The 25311-nt window shown below is 43.6% G+C and overlaps 1 protein-coding gene across 4 annotated transcripts in view; it reads right to left on the reverse strand.

Moving 5' to 3' along the window:
* COL24A1 (collagen type XXIV alpha 1 chain) overlaps window positions 1-25311 on the reverse strand; it is a 254256-nt gene that overhangs the window by 3595 nt on the left and 225350 nt on the right. For 3 of the 4 annotated variants that reach the window (XM_045027373.1, XM_045027372.1, XM_045027371.1), the window contains 8 exons: window positions 24127-24189; window positions 22647-22700; window positions 20657-20692; window positions 9450-9485; window positions 9326-9352; window positions 7965-8030; window positions 6968-7136; window positions 204-313 (listed from right to left, as the gene is read on the reverse strand). In XM_045027373.1, the coding sequence (XP_044883308.1) occupies window positions 204-313; window positions 6968-7136; window positions 7965-8030; window positions 9326-9352; window positions 9450-9485; window positions 20657-20692; window positions 22647-22700; window positions 24127-24189 (561 nt within the window). Of the gene's footprint in view, window positions 1-203; window positions 314-6967; window positions 7137-7964; window positions 8031-9325; window positions 9353-9449; window positions 9486-20656; window positions 20693-22646; window positions 22701-24126; window positions 24190-25311 lie in introns of those variants that run through there. The other variant, XR_006581630.1, reaches the window with a different exon arrangement.

Here is a 25311-nt window from a genome sequence, read left to right on the forward strand (position 1 = left end):
GGTCCATAAAGATAGTCACATAGAGACATATCTGAAAAGAAACAGATAATCAAATGAAACAGAGGAACACAGATCTAATTTATGGTGAAATAAAGCTGGTTAGCACTGAGAAATCTGACATGCCAGCATACATTGGGTAAATCAGTGTTCACTTATTCAGCGTTTAAGCACAGAAATATATCCTAATGAGAAGCAAAGCATACCTTTGTCACAGATACGGGTGATAGACATGTCTGGCCACCAGCAGTAAAGTTGCAGAAAACCTCAATGGCATCAGAAGGACATCCAATATTTGGGTCAATCCAGTATTTTCCTATCAATTTATAATCCCAGATAGAAAGGTGAAAAAAGATATAACGGCTGTTAAACAATCTTCTGAATAAAATTTCCATAATTTTTGGCAAATGTTAGAAGTATTATTACTGCAGCTTAACCTCCCTATGGCATCACTAAAGAACATAACAGACTAGCCTCCTTGGAGTTACTCTGGGTTTATGCCCAATGTAGGTGATCTGAATTTGGCACATAAAAATTTGATGTTCAGCCAAAGCAAAGCAAATAAATAAAAAAAATCCACAAAGCCTCCACATTACTGTCATATTATCAATAACTATTCCATACGGTTTACCTTTTCTATCGCTTTTGTACCAGTTTGGGATTTTCAACTCTATCCTTTGTTTCCAATACTAAATACTGAGTGTGAACAGGTGTCATTCCCACTCTGCTCCCAACAAAATCTATGCATGCTATAGGTGGTCAAACGTACTCCTCTTCCTGGGATTTGGCTTTATCAAATACATGAATATCAGCCTAAGTTTTCATCCTGAGCCTGGCTAGTTCCTCCATGTCCCTGCCCTCAGTTCCCTCTGACCAGAGGTTCATTGGCAGCTCTTACATCTTGGTGGAGTTACTAAGCAGTACCTGCTGCCATCATGAATTGGTACAAGTTATTCCACAGCTTTATGCAGGGTTCTAACAGGGTGGGCAGCAGAAGAGCCCAGCATATGTATGCTGGATCATAGCTCCTGCCACCCTGTTACTCTGACAAAGTCATCATCACGGCACAGCTAATCTATATTTGATGTACAGCATGTCTGATCTGTATTTGTGACCTGGTTTCTGTTTAATCCCCTCTCTCTTGATTGTTTGAGTTTATTTCAATGTGTTTTCATCTAGACCAGTGGTTCCCAAACTTGTTCTGCTGCTTGTGCCCCGTGCCGCTTCCAGCAGCTCCCATTGGCCTGGAGCAGTGAACCACAGCCACTGAGAGTCGCGATCGGCCAAACTTGCAGTCGCGGCAGGTAAACAAACCGACCTGGCCTGCCAGGGGCTTTCCCTGAACACGTTTGGGACCATTGGTCTAGAGGGATATAACAGCGGTTTTGGATACATGGCAGACATTGTAACTCAGGGGTCGGCAACCTTTCAGAAGTGGTGTGCCGAGTCTTCATTTATTCACTTTAATTTAAGGTTTCGCGTGCTGGTGATACATTTTAATGGTTTTTAGAAGGTCTCTCTCTAAGTCTATAGTTTATATAACTAAACTAGTGCTGTATTGTAAAATAAACAAGGTTTTCAAAATGTTTAAGAAGTTTCATTTAAAATTAAATTAAAATGTTGATCTTATGCCGCTGGCCCGCTCAGCCCACTGCTGGTCTGGGGTTCTGACCCTGGCTGGCAAGGGTCTGGCAGCCAGAACCCCAGACCGGCAGTGGGCTGTGCGGGGCTGGCGGCCGGGACCCCAGACCAGCAGTGGGCTGAGCGGCTCACCCCGCTGCCACTCAGGGGTTCCATCCGCCGGCTCCTGCCAGCCAAGATCCTGGCTGCTGGACCCGCTCAGCCCACTGCCGGTCTGAGGTCCCGGCCCTGCCCACATACAGTGGGTACCTACCTTCTCCCTGGTTCTGGCCCATTCTCTTCCTCTCTCTGCACTGAGCTGAGGGTGGGAGTGCACTGAGCACAGGGCTGGGGATGAAGGGGCCAGGAGCCAGAATGAGGGAGAGGGCTCAGGGTTGAGGCAGGAGGTTTGAGAGTGGGGCACTTACCTGGGCAGCTCCCATTTGGTGTGAGGGGTGGAGGTGGGAATGTGGGGGTGGTGGTGCAGGAACTCCCATTTGGTGCTCAGGGTGGGGGTGGGGATGTGGGGGGTGCAAGAGTCAATACAGAGGGCTGGGGGCATATGAGGGGGGTGCAGGTGTCAGGGCAGGGAGTGGGGGGGGGCTGGGTATGTGTGGAGGTGCCAGAGTCAAGGCTGGGGTCATGGGGGGGGGTGAAGGAGACAAGCAGATGGCTGCGTGCATATGAGGGGGGTACAGGGCATGGGCCTGGGGGGGGGGTGGGGCTCAGGGCACAGGCCTGGGGGGTGTGCAGGGCTGCGGGGCTCAGGGCAGAGGGCTGGGGTGTGTGTGAGGGGGGGTCAGGGCAGGGGCTGGAAGGGATATGCCCCTATTCTACCCCCCCCCTTCCTCAAGGCCCTGCCCCCGCTTGTTCTTTGCCTCCGCCAGGAGCAGCAAGCACGCTGACTCTGCTCCTTCCCGACCCCCTCCCTCGCAAGGGCCATCAGCTGATCAGCCGGCAGGGAGGGAGGGATGGAGAGGCGGAGGAGAGGCAGGAACCCAGCACACTACAGGAAGAAGCAGGGGAGCCGGCAGGACCAAGCTTCTGTCCCCTGCCCCTGTGGGTGGGGGGGTGGAGGGTGGAGAAGAACGGGCCGTGCTGGGCTGGACAGGATTTTTAATGGTACGCTGCTGCCTGCCTCGTGTGCCATCTTTGGCACGCGTGCCAAAGGTTGCTGACCCCTGTTGTAACTAATCTCAAAGCAAAATACAGTTTGAAAAATGTACTGAAAGGCCTGTGCCAACAGAGAAAAGAAAAAAATTAAGCTTTGGAATTATAAGAAAGATATGTTAAGTTTTACATCTACCTTAACAGTTACACACTTAGAACTGGTACACTCTTATCCATTCTAGATTCCAGAGCACATTTCCTTGATGGAACTAATGTTCATTCTATAACTAATACTGACTATTCAGCAGCTAGGAGGTGTAAATTAGAATCTTAACGCTGAATCCTCTTCTCCACATACAATAGTTAGAGATATGTTTCAAAATTAATTCTGAGAGGAAATCCTTTTTCTATAGTTAGTATAATAGATGCTCATCAATTTCTGTGAACATGAAATTAGTACAAGTACCAGATCATAAAATAGAAAATTGTTTGTTTGCACGTAGGGGCTGTAGTGCACAAAATGCTTTTATTTTCTCTATCTTCATTTCACTTTTGCTGCTAAGATCACAGGTGACCCTCTCTACAATATGTGGGTGTAATGTGCTTTAAAGATGTTGGTTAGTGTTTGCTTTCATACTTGGGATAGAATATTAAGGCCAATTATTCGTTTTTTATCCTGGTGCAACTCCCACTAAAGTCAGTGAGAGAAGAAACAGTGCAAGTGACAAGTCTAAAATAAAGCAGAATTTAAGTCCATGTTTCCTAAGCGACAGTTAAAGATAGGCTAGACTGTGCCCCAGAATTGACAAATGGAGGATCCTTTGTGCAAATCTCCCTCTCCCCATGTCGGCAGGAGAGGGCATAGGGAATGGGTGGCTTCCAGTGACGGCCAAGCACATCCTTTCTTTACCAGTGTTTTGCAGATTAAGTAGACAAGATAATATAACCTGGGGCTATATTACCTTTTGTGTGGAGCCCCTTCTGTAATAGGAACCCCTCTTTCAAAGGGCGGTCCTGGGGGCAATTGGACCTCTGGTAGTGCAGTTCCACTGAGAGTGCACTAGCAAGAACTGAGAAGGCGAAATGAGATGACACTTGGGTTCTAGAGCCTGAGAGAATAGCTCTGGCTTCACGTGGATCCTGGAGGACCCATGGAGTTTGGAGTCAGACCCATGGAGGGCATGTTGAGGGGGCAAACCCCAATGGTGGAACAGCTTTGTTAAGAAAACCTCATTGAATTTTCCTCCCGCTTAGCCTCTTGCGGCTTTTACTGCATGAGGGATGGTCCTATTCTATGCTTTTACCATGCTACAATGACACAGGCAATGAGATTTTAATCCTCAACTGTTTGGGATTTGGCTACTTAACTCCCTTAGGCTCCTTGGAAGAGTCTTGTTTTACATGAGTTTTCTAAACATGTTTATTCATGTTTAAATCATTACAGTATGTGAAAGCCAATGCATACGTTTATACTGAAAATGAATACAATACTTTTTTGCTCCATACCGGCAAACCCTACCACCACAGGGAAGTACAGCTCCATTGCAGGGTAAGGGGTGGAGGGCTAGGTGCCTGCTGACTGCACACCCTGCACCTTGATGCACAGGGCAGTGTCAGAAGTGGGGCAGGGGCTGATGATTCACCAATTGTTTCCCCTTCCCTCATGTGCAAAGGGGTGTAGGAGCTATTGTCTGCAGTGGTCTCAGAGTTGTTCCACTGCTGCTCCACAGTTTGCAGAAGGGTGGTACCTTCCTTCTTGACCTCTGCAGCTATCCACAGTGCACAGCCTGGTTACTCAGGGCCAGGACTTGGCCCACAGAAAATAAAGAGTCCACATGCAGGAAGCAAATTCTTTCATGATTGGCTAATAACAATCAGGTATGAGTCAGTAAGTTGCCTAACAAAGACTGACTCTGGACAATTTTACCTGGTTAGATGCCATATACATGCTGTTTAGCTCATCTGAGGGCACAACAATAATTCCCCATAACATTTACATAAGGTTGCATTTGAAAATAAGTACTTTGCCCCCATTACCTCTAAATTCATTTCCTTTTTGCATATTTGTTTTTATTTTAACAATTGTTACCTGTAAGAAATTCATGGTGCTAATGGAAAGATTTGAAGATATTTATAATGAACACACTCAGACAGTGAAGTATGTGAAATACTTCTATTGATGTCACATTTCAATGACCATTCAAGATTTATTGATTAATGGTTGCCTCAAATATAATAGTTGTCAATATATCTGATTATACACATTTTTTTCCTATAAAAATATAGACCTTTATCCACACAAAGTTCGTTGCAGGATGAGGTATTTGAGAAATTATTTCTATAACAAAGCTAGATTTAAAAGATGTGAAAATGTTACTAAATATTAGAAAAACTAGATTTCAGATTTTCAGCATGTTTTTTATTTACTTTATATCTGAAGTACTTTAGTGTTAAAAATAAAAATATAATTATACATATCTATACAATATGGCCAGCTTTCACCATATTTGAACATAGTACAGGACATTCCAAAGCACTGTTTAGTAGCCTGTTATTTACTCTGTTCTTATGCTATGTAATGACTGGGCTCAATCCTTTCCCCTTTGAAGTCACAATTGGCTTCAATGGGAGCAGGATCAAATCCATATTGTCTGGAAACTGTGATAATTACAGAACTCAGATTCTGCACATTGAGTCAGATGATGCCATTGGCTCAGATTCTGCAAATACTTGCATACACGAGTAACTTTATACATGTGAGTAGTTCAATGGGACTACTTTATGTGTATAAAGTTGTTAAAACATCTAAGAGCTTCCAGGAGTGGGCACTTCAGTCAGTCATGTCAATATGCCCAGTTTCGTCAAGCTGCAGTTTGAGGGTGTTGATATGAGCAGTGAACACTGAATATGCTAACATCAAAAGACACACTTTACATATACAATACATTCACATCAACTTAGTGCAAAATACATATAGATTTGTGCGAGTTTGAGCAGTGATGGCCATGAGAATTTCTGTAGAAGTAGAAGCAATCTTGAATATCGTGTTAGGAACCAGTGACCTGGTGTTAGAGCAAATATTTTAAATACCTAAGTACCAACTACCTCTAAAATTTATTTTTGAATAATAAATCCATAACCTACTGTAAACAGGTGCATATGGAAATACTGTGATAGGTGCTGCAGAAATACTATGGTAGCGAGATTAAGGCAGGGCTTTTCAAGGGGGCATAAAGGTACTAGATGCTCAACTTTCAATGAGTTTCAATCGGTACTGGGAGCCAAACTCTCTTAGGGTTCTTTGAAATTTCCAATCTAAATGGTGTGTGTAGCAAGGCTTTAAAATTACACTGTTTTTGTTGAGTTTTTGAGAAATACATCACACCGAGTCACCTCAGTCAGATCACTTTTCATGAGGTTCTTTGATATGAGGGGCACACAAGATACATAACATCTCAGGGTATGTCTACACCGGAGCTGGAAGGTGTGATTTGCAGCTGAGCAGAATACCCACGCTAGCTCCGATTGAGCTAACGTGCTAAAAATAAAAGTGTAGTCGTGGAGGCATGAGCAGTGGGAGGGGCTACCTGCCCAAGTATGTACTTAGGGTCTCAGATGGGATCATACTCAGGTGATTAGCCCATCCCACCACTTGTGCCACTGCACAAGTACTTTTAGAGCACTAGTTCAATTAAAGCTAGCGTGAGTATTTCTACTTGAACTGTAAATGACACCTTCCAGTTTCAGTGTACGCAAACCCATAATGTAAAATGAAAAAGGTAAACGTAGAAGTCCGGGTGTGGGCAGTAAGAAGTCTCTAAGCCTGATTTTCATCAGTGTACATCGATTGACTTCAGCTGAGTTACCCCTGGTTTACACCAGCATGATAAGAGTATCATATCCTCTGTACTGAAAAAGTGCAGGTTTGAGATTGTTTTAAAGATCCTGTTACTCACAAGAAATTCAGCACTGAGTATTGGTAGGTTGGAATAGCCTAGAAGTAGCAGCAATTACTTTTTCACCATCCACAGAGAGCAAAGGCTGCTTTGGGCATAAAATGACAGGCAACTCCATTATGGATAGGTGTGTGGTACTCAGTAGTAATATGGAATTAAAAAGTTAAAATTAATATAGTTATTAAAATGCCACCCATTACAGTTTTGCTCTAGAAATTAAAAGTTGGAAACAAGATATTCTAAATCTTGATGATATGTATGATTTGATGAAAGTAGACACTTACCATCTGATACTTTACGTTCACAGTTAAGCAAATCCCTGCAGATGCGTGCTGGGTTATCCCGAGTGCCAAGGGGGTTCTTGATACTGTGCAGTAAATTGCTAAGATAGTGTAGCGTTTTGAATATCTCTGCACTGTGATCTAGTAAAGTTACTTCAGTATTCTGGTAGCTCTGCCGTTAGCAATAATGTTATCACAAAAACGCCATAGCAGCAGTGCATGCAGTTAAATCAAATGCCCATTGGAGACCACATGCAGAAATGAAAGGTGTTTATGATGCATGCAGCCGGCCACATATAAGATAATAGAAATGATTTATTCAAATTAGAAATAATTAGTACAATTTATTAAAATTATTGGAGCAAAGGAGTTGCAGTCAGGTTAAAAATCATGCAAAAACATTGTTATAATACATGGAAATGGAAATTTGAATGCCCAAAAAAGAAAAAAAAAAAAGAAAAGAAAGAAATTAGTTCATTTTATAAGCGATACCACGCTGTCGGATTTTGAACAACGGAGTTAATAGTCTTAGGTCCCATTTCTAAAGACACGTACAAATGTGCTTAACTTTACACATGTGAGTAAGTTCATTGCATGTGCATAGTCCCATTGACTGCAATGACTCTACTCACATGCATGAAGTTAAGCGTGTGTAAGTGATTGATGGATCAAGGCCTTAATGACAGTCTCATTTGTAGGCATGTAGCTGAATGTATACACTTCACATTGTATAATGGATTGATACTTTCCATCCTCTTTAATCATATTTAAACATTGGAAATACTGTGGTTTTTAAAACTTGACTTAAATTGCATCCTATATATCCAATTTTGTTTAATCATATTATACATGCGTTAGTTTTTCCTCACAAAACAGTTCCTAGTTTTTCTCTGTTTTCAATAAAGCCTTTGTGAAGAAGCCATGTTTTGGCCTTAAAAAACCCAACTCTTTATAAATTTTCTAATGTATGTGCCAATGTAAATAAAGCAAGATATATTACCTCCATCTGTAGTGCACCATTTGATTCAATCAAGGCTTGAATAGCAGCATTGATGTCCATTTGTTTCTGTGTAAACCAAAACCATTGAAGATCAGCAGTAAAATCAACAGAGAATAAAATTAAGGTTGTAAGTTCTTCATGTATGGCTGCAGAAATATACTAGTTATATCTGATGAAAAATTTGAAAGTCTTTTGATTAAAACATATTGCGCATAAATGTGTATGTATCAAAAAGGACAAAAAAGCCCGCCTTCCCCAAAACCTCTGAGGTCTCCTCATTATTTAGTTGAATGCTCCACACCCATCACATTACATACTATGTGAATTCTTACTTTTAAAAGGAAAAAGCAAATGGCAGAATGAAATGGAATACTCTTATTTTAAAGAATTGTAATTTAAAAAAAGAAATTACTTTAGTTTCTTTTATCAGTTATTTTCCTGGGAGAAAAATAAAACAAACAAACAAAACAAAAAATCCCCCCCAAAATCTCAAACCAAAACTATTGGCTCCAAACCTGTCTGCCATCAATCTAATTAATACATCGACAGTTACAAATACTATTTATATCTGGAGAAAAAGGTGATATTTACTCTCCAAACAAGATACACAAAGAACAATTCAGTCTCTAGTCATGCACATACAACATGGATCAGATTCTCTGATCCCTTTGCACTACTCTAGTGGCGAAAAGTGCTATATCTTGCCAGCTGAGAATTCCTTTGATGCGAGGGAGTCCTTGACTGGCAGACAACTAGTTCAGCTGCCTCCTATACCTCAGGCCACCCTAGTCCCCACTGTAGGGGGGATGCCAGAGTGGGAGGGAGTGCAGCATCTGTCACGCCATGGCCTGACTCAGGAGGGTGGCCCAGGAAGGGGGCTGCCCAATAGAGCAGAAATAATAGAAAAGAACTAGAACGGTAAATCCATCCTCCCAGTAAGTGCTGGATAATAACACCCTAGAAAAAGATGGATACATTTGATGTTAACTGTAATGGCATCTGGTGAATGACATACCATGGAGCATCCTACTTCCCTTCAGAATTTGTATATGCTGAATTCCTACCAGTAAGCTTTCAAACTGGAGTGAAGTTTATGTAGGTCAAGCATGTGAGCATGGGCATGTGATTTATCCTTTTAGGACTCTGCAACATGGTAGCACTACTAGAACAGAAGATGTCAGATAGGAGGTTTAGCATAGCAACTATATCTGAGCTTAGATATTATAGTGATGAGTGCTAAAGAAAAAAACATCTGAATTTCACTTAAGATGGAGGAAGCAATACCCTATGAAGAGGGTCTCAAAATTTTCACTTTCAACAATGAGGGAATGTGTTGTAGTTAGCACAATTATGAAACTTACTCTTGGACCAGGTACCCCAGGTGGACCCTAGAAAACAAGATAAAACAGTTATTAGGTATTGCAGGCTTTTTTAAACCATACGTGCAAGGAGAACCTAGATAAAAATACCTCTTTATACACTTACTGGTGGACCTGGATGACCCCGTGGTCCCTGAGGGCCCTAGGAGAAAGGAAGATAAAATGCATTAGGGTTACAAAAAATCCTTCTACTTTTGATTTTTTTTTTAAATCAGAAAATGCCATAATGAAGTGTAGTCAGCTGTAATCGGCACAACGATTTCTTGGCAGAGCTGTAGACCATTTGTCTCCATTTCTGAATGTACGGCATTGTGCATTTTAAAAAAGTGAGTGTGGTTCTTGTGAAAGGTGCCAGGCTGATAGTGCTGGATACCAAAAAACCCTCTGTTTATCCGATCACACTTGATATTCAGAGTACATTTATAAATAGTGTGCAAAAGATTAATAAATGTTTAATAGATTTTATAAGCATGTCACACATGAGTAGTATGTGTTATGGATAGCTATAAACACATCAGCACAAAGTGTTATAGATGGTTATAAAGAATCTCTTAATTTAATGGACTCTAATAATTGATCAACCATTTAGTAAAATATATATTAATAATGTATTAGCCCATAATAAACTATTTATAAAAGTACACTTAATACAAAGTATGACATTTGATCCAGGACGTGGAACACTTACATAATGGGCCCTTACATTGCAGGCTTCTCTCCTTCTAATCAAGCAACATGTCGCCACCATCCCCGGCCCCAGAGGAACTTCATTTAAGGGTGGAATTAAGCAGCAGGAAGGGAGGGGGAACCAATTACAGTCAGCAGGGGCCTTGCAGGGAATAATGTGTACAACACACACAAAACGTTAACGTAAGTGGAAAAGGAAAGAGAAAAGTTGACACCTCGGGTGTAGACCTCACAAAAATAACATCCTTAATCAACACTGTTATACCAACAAAAGTTTCTAGTGTAGACCTGGCCAAAACCCTCATTCTAGTAGTAAACCATTTCATCTGTTCCTTTCAGTTCTCTAACCAACACACCAACAAGTAGTATGTCATCCAAGAGACTTCAAAAGAAACATCTGCATAAGCATCACTGTACAGAAGAACTGCGAGCATGATCCTGCATCTCAAACTGCCAACCAAGTCAATGGGAGTTTGGGGGGTGTTTAGAGCATGCAGGGTTGTGTCCAATGCTAGTCCACACACATTTAAATGAAAGGATGCCAGATTAGATCATATAAAAGAGACTAATTTGGGTAATTGAGACTTTTCAGATCTATCAATCTTTAGAAGCACATTGGTCACATTCTTTAGCCCATGTGATATAAAATTCATGGGACAAAACACATGGTAGCTATGTGAGAGCGCACATGATTTTCAATGAGAGCTGTTACGATGACCTTGATTCCCTCAGTCTCCATAGCCCAAATCTGTATATTGTGAGTGCTGCTGTTCTATAAACAGCTGTCTAGTAATTATGGAGGGGAGTTAAAACTGAGGTCATTTCTTTATGTTTAGGTTTAGCCTTTGCTGTTTTTTAATGTGAAGGCTTTAAGGGCTGAATCAGTTCGGATATTTTATTTTGTCAGCTTTTCATCCACCACCCACTGTCACTGGGTCCTACTTACCTGGTTTCACCCTGTGTATGCATATTCAAGACTATAAGCCACCACCTCCATGCCGCAGACCAACATCTACTGTAATTTTACAGAGGCACCATTGATTAGTGGTTAATGTAGGGGAACAGTAATATAACCTAAAACTTCTGATTCCTAACTCTGCGTGATTTTGGCAAGTCACGTAACGTCACTCTGTCTCCCTTATTCCATCTACGGCTAATACTACTTACCAACCTTTAAAAGTGCTTTGGGATCTCATGCTTAAATAGGCACAAAGTATTATTATTGTTGTTATAAAATTGATGAGATTTGGTATTAGCAAAATCTTCCGTATGACTACTTTGGGTCAGATTCTCAGCTGGTGTAAATCAAGTGAGTTCAATAATGCTATGCCAGTTTATGCCAGCTGAAAATTTTGCATTTAATTAACCAGATCAGTAGCAGGTTTGTCGTCAATCTGTCTCAAGGATCCTTCAAACCAATGGGTGTATATTACTGTATTCTTTGATCATGCTTAGCAAATTGCATCTGATATCCTTATTGGTAGAAAAAGAAAGGGAAAGGGTGAAAAGAAACTAAAAGAATAATTTCCACAGAGTAAGGAGATACTTATGTATCTTGGTTCAGGACTGGGTTACACAATGGCCAAGTTACAGCAAGATGTGAAGGCTTCAATGATCTATACTGCCCCTATGTAAACACTTATTTCTAGTGTATAGATGTCTTTGTTCTGTGTACAGTGATTCAAAACTTTCATTGGATTTCTCATAATAGCTGAAAGATTCTATATTTTTGGTGTATGCGCCACAACTGTATGTCTGTGGAACTATTTTAAGACACTTGAGATTTATAGAGAGGGATTTTATTGACAGTTGTATTGTTCTGATGAATTTAAACTGTTCTATAAAGAGTTGATGTGACTCAATCTGCCTTGATCCACTATTTCCTTGCTAATCAAATCCCATATGAAAAGGTAAATTGGCAGCCAACTGCTACCTGGGGCAACCCCCCTTGGGCATATTACATTTCTTAAATGCTTTAAAACTTCAAGGATCTGCATAAATTACTTTTACAAGCCTTTTAAACATAACAAAATTGCAAATAGTATGTTGGAAATTCTGTAGAAACATTATAAATGCTCCTTTCTGCCACAGAGCTGCAGTAGAAGGTTAAATTGCACATTTTATGGATTCAGTTAATTGCAGAATATTCCCCTGGAATGTACAGGATTAGCTTTATGAATCTACTTAAATGCTAATGTGATCAAAGGATAAGTAAAGGAGTGAGAAAACTATAATTCCAGTTCCTTAATTCCAAAAACAAAGAATAAAATTAATTATTTTTAGTGTATCCTTTAATCCTTTCAAGCCCTTAATTTGACTGGTAGCACAAAAGGTCAAAGGCCTGAACTCCATCCTTTTTTCTTTGATACCTAAAAATTCTGATCCTACAAACATTTATGTATGTGCTTAACTTTAAACATGAGCAATCAGTGACAACAGCACTACTTACATGCTTACAGTTAAGCATGCACAGAAGTGTTTGCAGGATCAGGACCGTAAACACAGTTGGCCTGATTTTTAGAGATGCTGAGCACTCATAACTCCTGTTTGACCTAAAGAGAGTTGTGGGTGCTCAGCCTCTACGAAAATCAGGACATATGGTTTTGATCATCATCTCACTTCCACCACCTTTATGCCAGTGTAACAATGCTGACTGGAGCGGAATTCTTCCTGGGTTACACTGGTGTAAGTGAGAAGAATCACCCTTTACATGTTTTTATGTCCCATTTTATTGAAGACAATAGAGAATCAGAGAATATCAGGGTTGGAAGGGACCTCAGGAGGTCATCTAGTCCAACCCCTTGCTCAAAGCAGGACCAATCCCCAGACAGATTTTTGCCTCAGGAAGGGCTAATAATGTGATCCTTGGATGCACAAATGGGAATCTTGAGTAGGAACAGAGAGATTATATATATCCTCTGTGTTTGGCCTGATGAGACTGCTGCTGTGTCTGGTTCTGGTGCCAACAATTCAGGAAAGATGTTCATGCCTTATAGTGATAGACTCAAGGAGTTTAATGTATTTAGCTTAACAAAGAGACGGTCACGGGGTGACTTGATTACAGTCTATTAGTACCTACATGGAGAAAAATATTTACTAATGGGCTCTTCAGTTTAGCAGACAAAGGTATATACAACAAGATCCAATGGCTGGTAGCTGAAGCTAGACAAATTCAGACTGGAAATAAATTGTAAATTTTTAACAGTGAGGAGAAAGTAAATAAGGAAGTATTATTTACTCCTTCTCATAACAAACTAGGAGTCACCAAATGAAATGTTTGGTGGGAAAATGAAACTCAGTTGTGAATGTTTGCAAGGGGTAAGAATCTCTTCATTTGAAAAGAAAATGTTTGCTGCAAATACAAGAGTAGGGTTCAGTCCAACAAAGTGTATCTGCAACTTCAAGTCAGGCTCCCTATTTAGATACAAAGATGGACTGCTGTTGAAGGCTAAAAAGCAAAAAATTATGAGCCAAATCCTCAGCTGCTGTAGATGGATATAGTTCTATTGAAGTCAATGGAGCTTCACTGGCTTACTTTAGCTGAAGACCTGGCCCAGCATATGAAACCAGTTTCTGAGTTAGCTGGGGAAAGGACAGAAGAGTTAGGGCAGGTCTACACTTACAACACTGCAGCTGTGCCGCTCCAGTGCTTCAGCAAAGACGCTACAGACATGGACAGGAGGACTCCCTAAAGAGGCAGTAGCTATGTTGATGAGAGAAGATCTCCTGTGGACATAGCACTGTCTACACCAGGAGTTAGGAGAAAATCCCTGAGTGAAGTAGTTATACTGACATAAATGTCTAGTGTAGACCAAACCTGAAGCTTTGTTGCTTTATCTTCAATATTCCCTTTGGTAGATCTGTTTTCCTGACACTCTCTTCTTACCCCCATTAACCATGGTCAAATCTCATGAATGAAACCTTCAGGATGAAATTCACTCAATGCAGAGGATTCAGAAGCTCCTTAATGTGGGGCTTCAAACGCATGGGAACCCTTGTGCAGGCCTCCGCCCTGGGGTGAACTTCATCCTCTAAGGACAACGCTATTTATATTAGATCATGAACAATCTGTCTGCACCCCTAAAAGCAATTTTGGTTGGCATTTTATTGATGTATAGGTAATTCAGAGGCATAAATTAGAGAAAGTATTATACTGTAGAAAAGTACCATGCTGAGTTGCACAAGAATGGTAATAACTTCAGTGACCTATGCTTAGACCAGGGGTGGGCAAAATATGGCCCAGGGGCCACATCTGGCTCTCCAGACATTTTAATCCGGCCCTCGAGCTCCAGCCAGGAAGCATGCGGCATCTGGAAGCAGTGGCATATCCCCCTCCAGCTCCTACGTGTAGGGGCAGCCAGGGGGCTCCGCACACTGCCCCAGCCCAAAGTGCTGCCCCAACAGCTCCCATTGGCCAGGAACAGCGCGCAGAGCTGCCTGGCCATGTCTCCGCGTAGGAGCCAGAGCGGGGACATGGTGCTGCTTCTTGGATCTGCTTGAGGTAAGTGCTGCCCGAAGCCTGCACCCCTGATCCTCTTCTGCACCCCAACCCCCTGCCCCAGCCCTGATCCCCCTCCCACCCTCCAAACCCCTCAGTCCCAGTCCAGAGCACCCTCTTGCACCCCCCAACCTTTCATCCCCAGCCCCACCCCAGAGCCTGCACCCCCAGCCAGAGCCCTCACCCCCCCTGCCCCAGTCCAGAGCCCCCTCCCACACCCTGAACTCCTCATTTCTGGCCCCATTCCAGAGCCCGCACCCCCAGCCAGAGCCCTCACTCCCTCCTGCATCCAACCCCCCAATTTCGTGAGCATTCATGGCCCACCATACAATTTCCATACCCAGATGTGGCCCTCGGGCCAAAAAGTTTGCCCACCCCTTAGACTATAGACTGGCTGCACAAAGTAGAATACATAGTTATGTTAATTGGAAGGAGCCACTGATATAACTCAATGACTTATGACTGTTGAAAAATGTGTGTCTGCTTCTTACTTTTAGGCTGGGATTTTCAAGTGTTCTTAGCACTGGCTTAGCTTCAGTAGCAGCAGAATTAGGCCAATACTGAGCACTTTGGAAAATCCCACCCTAAAGAAATATGGGCCCAGATCCAGACTGTACTGCTGTGTAACAGGGAGCGGGTGGAGGAAAATTATCATACTTGGGAATAGGGGATGTGACTTGAAGGAAGCAGTCATGGCCAGGGTTCCACTGTGTTTTTGCAATTTTCAGTTAGTACATTGGGCTCTTAGAGGCCATGGTGAGACAGTATAATTTAGAGCACTGGTTCTCAATACTTGGGCGGCCGCTTGTTCACGGAAAGCCCCTGATGGGCCCGGCCGGTTTGTTTACCTACCGCATCTGCAGGTTTGGCCAATCGTGGCTGCCACTGGCCACGGTTCACCACTCCAGGCCAATGAGGGCGGCGGGAAGCAGCAGCCAGCACGTCCCTCGGCCTGCGCCGCTTCCTGCAGCCCCCATTGGCCTGGAGTGGTGAACCGCGGCCAGTGGGAGCCACGATCGGCCGAACCTGCGGACATGGCAGGTAAACAAACTGGCCTGGCCCACCAGGGGCTTTCCCTGAACAAGCGGCGGCCCAAGTTTGAGAAACACTGGTTTAGAGCAGCCTCAAGCTGTTCTAACATATGTTAGCAAGAGGACCATGTAGATAGAACTGGCTCCAGCTTTGGGAAGGTGCAAATGTCTCCTTTTCAGGTGAACTCTATCCCAGTTGTGCTCATTGCTTAGTAGGTGTGGCTGATGATTGTGCTCACAAAGTTGTAGAAGGTATTAACTCCAGTAGAGAATATTAGAGAGCAATTCCATAAAAAGTGGTATAATCTGCTAATTTATTGTTACGGTGAATAACTAACAATGCCAAAGAGGTGAGACACCTTTGTTCATACTGCCTCTTACACATGAAACCCCCTCCTCATGTCTGCCAATACTCTCTCCTCATTTAAATCCCTACTGAAAATTCAATTCTTCTGCAATGCCTGCAGCCAGGGAGCCATTAACACCACCTGAAATATTTTTTTATAAAAGGAAAACAAAACAAAATGTATAGAACCACCAAGAACTGCATATATACAGACTGAAGATCCAAGTGACTGTAATGCTATAGCCTTCACCCTCCATCTCCCCAGTCCCCTCCTGCTGTTTCTTACCATGACTCATTATATCACATCTAACATTTACACTGGCAGCTCCTTGAGGTGCAGACTGTCTTTTATTAAGAGCTATACTTTTTGGGTGCTATAAAGAGTGCTTTTTGAGAGTCATCCATTTTATAGTTCAAACTAGGAAAAGCACAGGATGCTACTGTGAGTTTGTAATGCTTTGCATTTATTTAAACCAGGGGCAGGCAACCTAAGGCACGTGTGCCAAAGGCAGCATGCACAGGGGTGAAAGTAATTTACAGGACTTACCAGTACTGCCAGAGTCCTGAGGGGGGCGTGGCCTCATCCAGAAGGGGCGTGGCCTTTCAAGATTTAAAGGCCCTGGGGCACCAGCTGTGGCTGGGAGACCCAGGGCCTTTAAATCAACCAGGGGCTCCCAGCTGAAGAGGTGGCTGGGAGCCCCCCAGGCTCAGGGGCAAATTAAAGGGCCCGGGGCTCCGGCTGCCGGGGGGAAACCCCGAGCTTTGCAGGGCTGGGGCAGGGATTTAAAGGGCCCATAGCTCCTGCCACTGAGGGGAGCCCCGAGCCCTTTAAATCCTGGCACCAGCCCAGCTGTCAGAGCCGCGGCCAGAATTCAAAGGGCTCTGGGCTGCCCGCAGCCCCGGGAAGCTCTGAGCCCTTTAAATCCCAGCCACAGCTGGGATTCAAAGGGCTCTGGGCTGCCCGCAGCCGCGGGGAACTCTGAGCCCTTTAAATCCCAGCCGTGGCCGGGATTCAGTGGGCACTGGGCTGCCCGCAGTGGCAGGGAGCTCTGAGCCCTTTAAATCCCAGCTGCAGTCAGGATTCAAAGGGCTCTGGACTGCCCGCAGTGGCGGGGAGCTCTGAGCCCTTTAAATCTCAGCCGTGGCGGGGATTGAAAGGGCTCTGGGCTGCCCGCCGCAGGCAGCCCAGAGCTTTTTCAATCCCGGCTGTGGAAGCTGGTGCGGTCCAGCACGGCGTACTGGCTCTTGCTGGTATGCCGGACCGTACCGGGCCGGACCGGCTTACTTTCACCTCTGGGTACGCAAGCTGATTTTCAGTGGCACTCACACTGCCTGGGTCCTGGCCAGCGGTCCGGGGGGCTCTGCATTTTATTTAATTTTAAATGAAGCTTCTTAAACATTTTAAAAACCTTATTTACTTTATATACAACAATAGTTTAGTTATATATTATAGACTTATAGAAAGAGACCTTCTAAAAAAGTTAAAATGTATTACTGGCACGCAAAACCTTAAATCAGAGTAAATAAATGAAGACTCGGCACATTCCTTCTGAAAGTTTGCCGACCCCTGCTTTAAACCTTGGAGAACTTGAAAAAAAAATCCACTGTCAACCACGTAAATTATGAGGGAGGGCAGGGGTGAAATTATATGAAGTTCCATACAGGTTACTTCTGTCGGTTAAAAAAATAATGGGCCTAATTCTCCTCTGCTTTTCATCTTGTGGAGCCATTTTTATCTGTGCAAAGTGAATGCACAGTAGGTATAGAAACACTTCCATCAGCATGAGTGAAAAATTCAGATTTGGTAGCATTTTAAATCACTGAGCCATTAGAAAATCAGGCCCATTCATTGTCCTCAAAGAATGTCTCTGTGAGTCCCAGTCAATGTTGGGTCAAGAGGAATAGAAATTACTTCTGTCATTATTTTGGAATTCCAAGTATCTACTGAGGGGTATCTAGATCTGGGAGAAATCAAACCCACAACTTCTGGAATTAATGACCACTTGTTCATGTCCCTCAGGTTAATCGCACACTTGCCTTTAAACTAATATCACTGCACATGCTTTAGAATTATACCTCCCTCTTCTGGAAAGAGAGTCTCATGAGATGAGTACATTAAGAAAGGAATTGAGTATAAAATGCCAGTACAGATAATAGAAACCAGTGTTTCTAGATGAATAAGCATTTGCATTGGTTTCAAAATGCAAGGGCACTTTTAGCTCCACACTGCCCAGAGAGAGGGCATCTGGGAGGGTGGGGTGGGGGGGCAGATCCTAAACCAGAGGAATGGAAATGAGAGTTAAATATCTAGGGAATAGTCTTAAATGAGCACTGTGGTATTTGTTCTGTCCCTCAGATAGGAATTGCCTCAAGAATATTAAAATAAAAAAGGATTGTTTCAGAAAACGAACAGCAACATATTCTGAGCTAGCTAAGCACAAAGCCCACATTCCTTCAGCAACGTTCCAAATTGCTTTAAAATATCGGTTACTGTAGTGTTTAGGTCAGACTTGGGGTCCCATTGTGCTAGGTCACTGCAAACACACAAGCAGACACCAAAAAAACTTATTATCTAATTTAAGACAAGACACAACAAGCAAGTATGACAAACAATAGGAGGGAAGAGGAGAGGGAAGGGGAGAGTAAAAGGGATAAGATTACATAGGTTAGTTATTGGAAAACATGGGCATTCCAAATCATTATAGCAATTTATATATATTATACCACACACACACACACACACACACACACACACACACACAGATATCTGTTGCAGCAATGGACAATGGCCCTCTGCATGGTCATTATTAGTAGGCAATTTTTTGTATGTTCAATGCAATGCAGTGCATTTTAGTTAGATATTTTGGACGTTTATAACATTAAGGCAGCTAAAGTAAAATAATAATAAGATGATGATGAAGAAAAAGGAGGAGAAGAATAAGAGGAAAGTGACTTAATCATGTATATACCACTTCAGTAGTGCCTGCTGCTACTATAGCAGTCCATATATGTTCAGTTGCTGGCCTGCATGCTCTCAACCTCTGCTTTTGCATATACTCACACAGCCGGTGAATTCCTGTATCTCTATGTAACATTACCTAGAGGGATCTGATTCACAATAGTGCTGTGGTACAGGGATTACAGTATCAGCTACTAGAGCAGGGGTGGGCAAACTTTTTGGCCTGAGGGCCACATCTGGGTATGGAAATTGTATGTCAGGCCATAAATGTTCACGAAATTGGGGGTTGGGGTGCAGGAGGGGGTGAGGGCTGTGGCTGGGGATGCGGCCAGAAATGAGGAGTTCAGGTGCTGGAGGGGCTCCGGCTGGAGGTGCGGAGTCTGGGGGGGGAAGAAGTGAGGGGTTTGGGGTGCAGGAGGAGGCTGCATGTGGAGCAAAGGGGTTCAGAGTATGGGAGGGGGCTCTGGGCTTAGGCAGGGGGTTGAGGTGTGGGAGGGGGTGAGGGCTCTGGACTGGAGGTGCGGGTTCCAGGGTGGGGCCAGAAATGAGGGGTTCAGGGTGGGTGCAGGGGAGGGGGCTCTGGGCTGGGGCTGAGGGGTTTGGAGTGCAGGATGGGGAGCAGGGCTTGGGCAGGGGGTTGGGGTGTGGGAGGAGGTCAGAGGTGCAGGCTCCAGGCGGCGCTTACCTCAAGCAGCTCCCAGAAGCAGCGGCATGTCCCCTCTCCAGCTCCTACATGGAGGTGTGGTCAGGCGGCTCTGCGCGCTGCTCCGTCCACACGCACGGCCCCTGCAGTTCACACTGGCCACGGTTCCTGGCCAATGGGAGCTGCAGAGCCGGCAGTTGGGGCAGGGGCAGCATGTGGAGCCCCCTGGCTGCCCCAATGCATAGGAGCCAGAGGGGGCACATGCTGGTGGCTTCCCGGGAGCTGCGCGGAGCCATGGCACGCGTGGAGTGGGGCAAATCCCTGACCCCACTCCCTAGCTGACTGCAGGAGTAGGGCAAGCCCCCAACCCTGCTCCCCAGTGCGATCTTGAGGGCCGGACGAGGCCCACGGGCTGTAGTTTGCCCACCCCTGCAATAGAGTGACAAGAGGTCTTGTAGGTTCAATTCCTAACTGGGATACATTTTAAATATACAATTATTTTATGACCAGAGTCAACAAGGTCTGTGTCCATGGGCAGCATACTTATGCAAGTGGGAGGGGAGTACATGAGTCAGCTGTTATACTAATGGAAAGGCATCACAGCCAGCCACTGAGCAGTTGGGAGTAGAGCTGGTCACGAATTTTCTGATAAAACATTTTTCCATCAAAAATGCAGATTCATTGAAACTGAAACTTTTTTGGGGGAAAGTGTCAATGAATTTCCTATTTCAAACCATTGACAAAATGGTTTGAAATCATCAGAACATCCTGTTTCAACATTTTTTAAATGAAAAGTTGAGATTTTTTGTTTTGAAATTTAAGTTAATTTATAATAAGAAAAATGTTTTAAAAGGTAAAAATCAGAACAAAGTGTTTCAAAATTACTGAAATGAAAAGTTTCAATGGGCCTGAGCCGAATGTAGTTTTGGATTGCTGGTTCACAAAAAATTTTAGAGATTTTGACATTTCATCCCAATTCAGGATGTGAAAATGTTTTAAAATCTCTAAATTTTCCCCAGGACGGGAATACAGTTTCCTGCCCAACTCTAGTTGGGAGCACTGTGGGAACATCAGGGAGTGCTGCTGTCACAGTACTCTCATGGCAAGACACAGCCAAAAAATAAATATACAAACGATGTTTAGACTTACAATTTCACCCCTGGAGCCTTTTTCACCCCTGGATCCCTGAAAAAAATAGAGACTGTTAATCCAGTGCACTTTGTAATATTTTAGGACCTCAACCTGCAAAAACATATACACGTGAGTTACATACTCACATCAGCAGTCCTTTAAATATTAATTGCCTCATGTGTACAAATGTTGCAGGACTGGGGCCACAGTTTGTACTATAGATACATAGATTATAGACTAGACCAGGAGTTGCATGAACATGACCTGCGATTTCTATATTTTGTTTTTTATCTTGTCAGTTGTAATTCCATGTTTTGCTCTTTCTGAAAATGGTTAATATTATTTTTCTTTTAGTCAGTTTTGCCCTGTTTAGCTGTTTGTTTAGCTAACTCTTGCAGCATGCTTAAACCATCATCATGGGGCTTCTGTGCTTAAGCCATCATAATGCTGCGAATTAAACTATATACTATCTGCAAGTGAGAAAATCCATTTAATTCCACACCACATTCTATGGGTATTTCCACATCTGCTTTTACTGCTGTCATCAAAGATATAAATGATCATTATTAATTCCCAACTACAGGTAGATTAGCCATCTCTTCTTTGCCTATATGAGGTTCTTGGCCAGTTTTGCATCGTTAATCTAAAATGTTAATCTAGCAATTAATCTGATGTGCATCGAATTTTGGATCTTGATGTTTGAAAATGAGTCAGAGCTAAACCATTTTATTTATTACAATGACAGGTTGTCTGGCTTTGTATGAAGGACATTAACAATCTTCATACAAGTACACAATTGTGGAGAAACATTTTAGAGTAAGAGTTGTCATCTTTCCTTTTGTTGGGGGAAAAAAAGGAAAGCAAATATTGTACTTTGCTGGTGTGGCCCTTTTTCCCAACAAGGGGCAAGAATGATCTATTCCTACTTCCCTTCTCTTTCTTCACTCCAGTTCCATACATGTTACAAATACTAAATATTAACTACTGTACATTAACATTATTTTGCTGCTCTGTATTCCAACTTCATAGGGTACGTCCATACTACCCGCCCGGGTCGGCGGGTAGCGATCGACTTCTCGGAGTTCGATATATCGCGTCTCATCTAGACGCGATATATCGAACTCCGAACGCGCTCCCGTCGACTCCGGAACTCCACCACTGTGAACGGCGGTGGCGGAGTCGACGGGGGAGCCGCGAACTTTGATCCCGCGCCGTGAGGACGGGTAAGTACTTCGAACTAAGGTACTTCGAGTTCAGCTACGCTATTCGCGTAGCTGAACTTGCGTACCTTAGTTCGAACCCCCCCCCCAGTGTAGACCAGGCCACAGAGATATCAGGTGAGATCCTCACTCCTGCTCCTGCTCCTTTGTGCCATGAGAGGGTGTAAAGGGGCCCTAAAAGCCTCATATCTGGCCAGGAGAGGATTCTCCAGCACAGAAACTGCAGAGAGAGCCATAAGGCTGCCTCCCAAGGACCCCTTTGCGAGCCCTGGCATAGAGTATGTGCTGGAGACGGCGCTATGGGCAGGAAGAAGTGGATGGGGGTAGGGCCACAGCAGCGCAGAGATTCTAGGCAGCGCTATGGGCCAGAGGACGACCAAAGCAGGCTGCCTTAATTTACACAGGCCCCCAGGCTGCCTCTATTATGATAGGTCCTCTCCAAGATTGGGAGAATACAAAGATGGATTGAAGCCACTACGGCACCTCCTGTCTGTGGGTTACAGAATCTGTGCTGAGCCAATTAGAGGAGCCGGCTGGACTCTCACCCTAGGCGTACTGCATTGTCAAGAAGAGAACTGGTTCACTCCAGTGACACTTGCCATCTTTTAGTTTGCTCTACTTATATTACAGTCACATACAGTAGCTTGTGGTGTAATATGAAAATAGTCTTGCTAGTTACTGTTTAAGTTGTAAACATCTTCTATTAAGACATAATTAAACACATGGATGAAAGAACATCCTAACAAATCATGTGAAAGGTAAAGGGAAACCTAAGGACTTGAACTTACAGGTTTGCCTGTTGGGCCTATTATGCCTTCTTGACCAACGGGGCCAGTGTATCCCTGTAAACAAACAAAGGAATTTACTAGCTAAGCATGATTTCAACATGAAGAAAATCCCAGGAAAAACACATACTCTGTTTTAAGATTGCTCAGTCTTCAAATAACTGTATTTATATTTAATAACACCATTCTATGCCTCCATGCATAATTATAGGCCTAAAACTTTCAACAGCATCAGGGGCGGCTCCAGGCACCAGCACACCAAGCGCGTGCTTGGGGCGGCAAGCCACTGGGGGCGCTCTGCCGGTCGCCGCGAGGGCGGCAGGCAGGCTGCCTTTGGTGGCTTGCTTGCGGAGGGTCCGCTGGTCCCGCAGCTTCGGCAGACTGAAGCCGCGGGACCAGCGGACCCTCCGTAGGCAAGCTGCCGAAGTCAGCCTGCCTGCCGTGCTTGGGGCAGCAAAATGCCTAGAGCCGCCTCTGAACAGCATAGTAATGAAGCAACACAGGATGCCATATATATATTCAAAGTGCCATGTCAATGCTGGCTTTCTGAAGACTATCAACAGGCAATGAACCAGATAATTATTTTAATAATCAGTAATTATGTGTGTGTGTTTGGAGAGCCCTTATATGGCTATGAAAGTCAGAGCACTAAAAGCAATGGTAAATGAAGTCTTTTGTTTACCCAAAAGCCAAATATTCCTTGTTTTGAGCTACCGTCAGTCACATCCTGAGGTATATTGCTACCCACAAGTAATCATATAAGACAACTAATAAACACTGCTAACAGAGGTATTTTCCTGTTTCATTCTGGTAAATGATAAAGCTCCTTTTGGGCAAATAGCTCAGAACCATTGTCTTTCTTGTACACCGATGATCAGGAAGAGAAAACAGCTATAAAAATAAGTCTCTCAAGCTGGTTATCTCAGACGCCAGCTAATCAAACTCTCTCAGAAGTGATGTCAGGGCACATATCACACTAGCCAAGACCCTGTCATTGGCAGTGAAGAATAGAGTATTTTACAATGTGATTTGCAGAGATGCAACCTGGCTATCACCCCAGATTGTGAGATGGAAGAATATTCCCTCCCTCAAATATCACTATTGATAAATTCCAGCAGTGCCTCCAGATCTCTGGATGAGTAACAGGAGAGAAAATTACAATGTGAAAAGCTGTCACAGGTCGGACACAATCAGATAATTCAGTTTAGTTACTCTTCATTTAAAAGGAATAATTCCTAAATGTGACATTTGAATTAATTATTCCCAGGGGCCAAATTTGCCCTTCAGAGGCAGAGTTTGGCCCTTTTTAGCTGCTCAGAGGTGGGATTTTGACTAAATATTCTGGCTTGCTATGAAAAAAAGGGAGTTCTTTGGCTCATTCAGTCTGATTACAGAGCTCTACTGAAAAGGCTATAGAAAACGAAGGTGCACCAACTAAACAGTATTGTGAGAATTATTTTGTAGAATTACATATAATACTTACAATTTGGCCTGTAGGTCCTTTAGGACCCAGAATTCCAACTAAACCAATGTCCCCATCAGGACCCTAAAAATAAAAATAAAAAGCTTAAATCACCTGACCATCTGACAGATTAAAATCTAGCCACTATCTCAGCCAAAACTACTGTACGTAAGCAATTATTTTTCTCAGAAAGAACAATATGGAAAGTGGAAGCATGATACTTGCTAAGAGCAATCAAAGTGAAAACATGAAACAAACTGACTCCGGGCTTATCTACACTTACAGTGTTGCAGTGGTGGCAGCAGCACGGTTGTAGCACTTAGTGAAGATGCTGCCTATGCCGATGGGAGAGCTTCTCCCATTGGCATAGGTACTCCACCTCCCTGAGAGGTGTTAGCTATGGCAATGGGAGAAGTCCTCCTGCTGACATAGCGCTGGGGGTTAGGTTGGTCTAACTACGTCACTCAGGTGTGGATTTTCTGTAGTTATAATGTAGTTATATTCACAGAAGGTGGTAGTGTAGACCAGGGCTCAGAATATTACTGTTCTGGGTTAGGCTAAAACTCATGGAAGCTGGGGGATGTAACTGGTGCCTTTTATTTAAGATAGCTGTAAGAAACAGTTAAGTTCCTTTTTGAAATAGTAGAGGCCTCCACCCCAAACACAGGTATCTGACAACACTCAAAACAAATTCAAAGAAATTTGACACTATGAAGGAGAGGGGCTTGGGTGGGTATTGTAACAGAGGTGTGTGCATGATAGAAAGAGAAGCAGGAGAAACACCATCGAAATAGACACAGAGTGCAATTAAAAGCCTCCAGCTGGCCTGTGCCAGCTAAATCAGGCTCGTGGAGCTCAGGTTAAGGGGATGTTTAATTGTGGTGTAGATGTGAGGCTCAGTCTGCAGCCTGGGCTCTAGAGTCCCAGAGCTTATTCTGTAGCCTGAACATCTATACCGGAATTAAACAGCCTCTTAGCCTGAGCCTCTTAGCCCGATTCAGCTGGCATGGGCCAGTCACAAGTGTCTAATTGCAGTGTAGACATACCAAGAGAAAGTGGAAAAAGCCAGACACAGCCTGGACAAGCACCAAGAGCGTAGCCCCGAGAAAAGCCCAGAGAGAGTGAGAGCTTTTGGGCTGAGTGCTGGCTGAAAGGGGCTTGGAGCTGTGAGCAAAGAAACTCTCCCCCATAGTTTGATTCCGCCTG

This window comes from Mauremys mutica, chromosome 8, assembly GCF_020497125.1.
Source record: "Mauremys mutica isolate MM-2020 ecotype Southern chromosome 8, ASM2049712v1, whole genome shotgun sequence".
Lineage (NCBI taxonomy): Eukaryota > Metazoa > Chordata > Testudines > Geoemydidae > Mauremys > Mauremys mutica.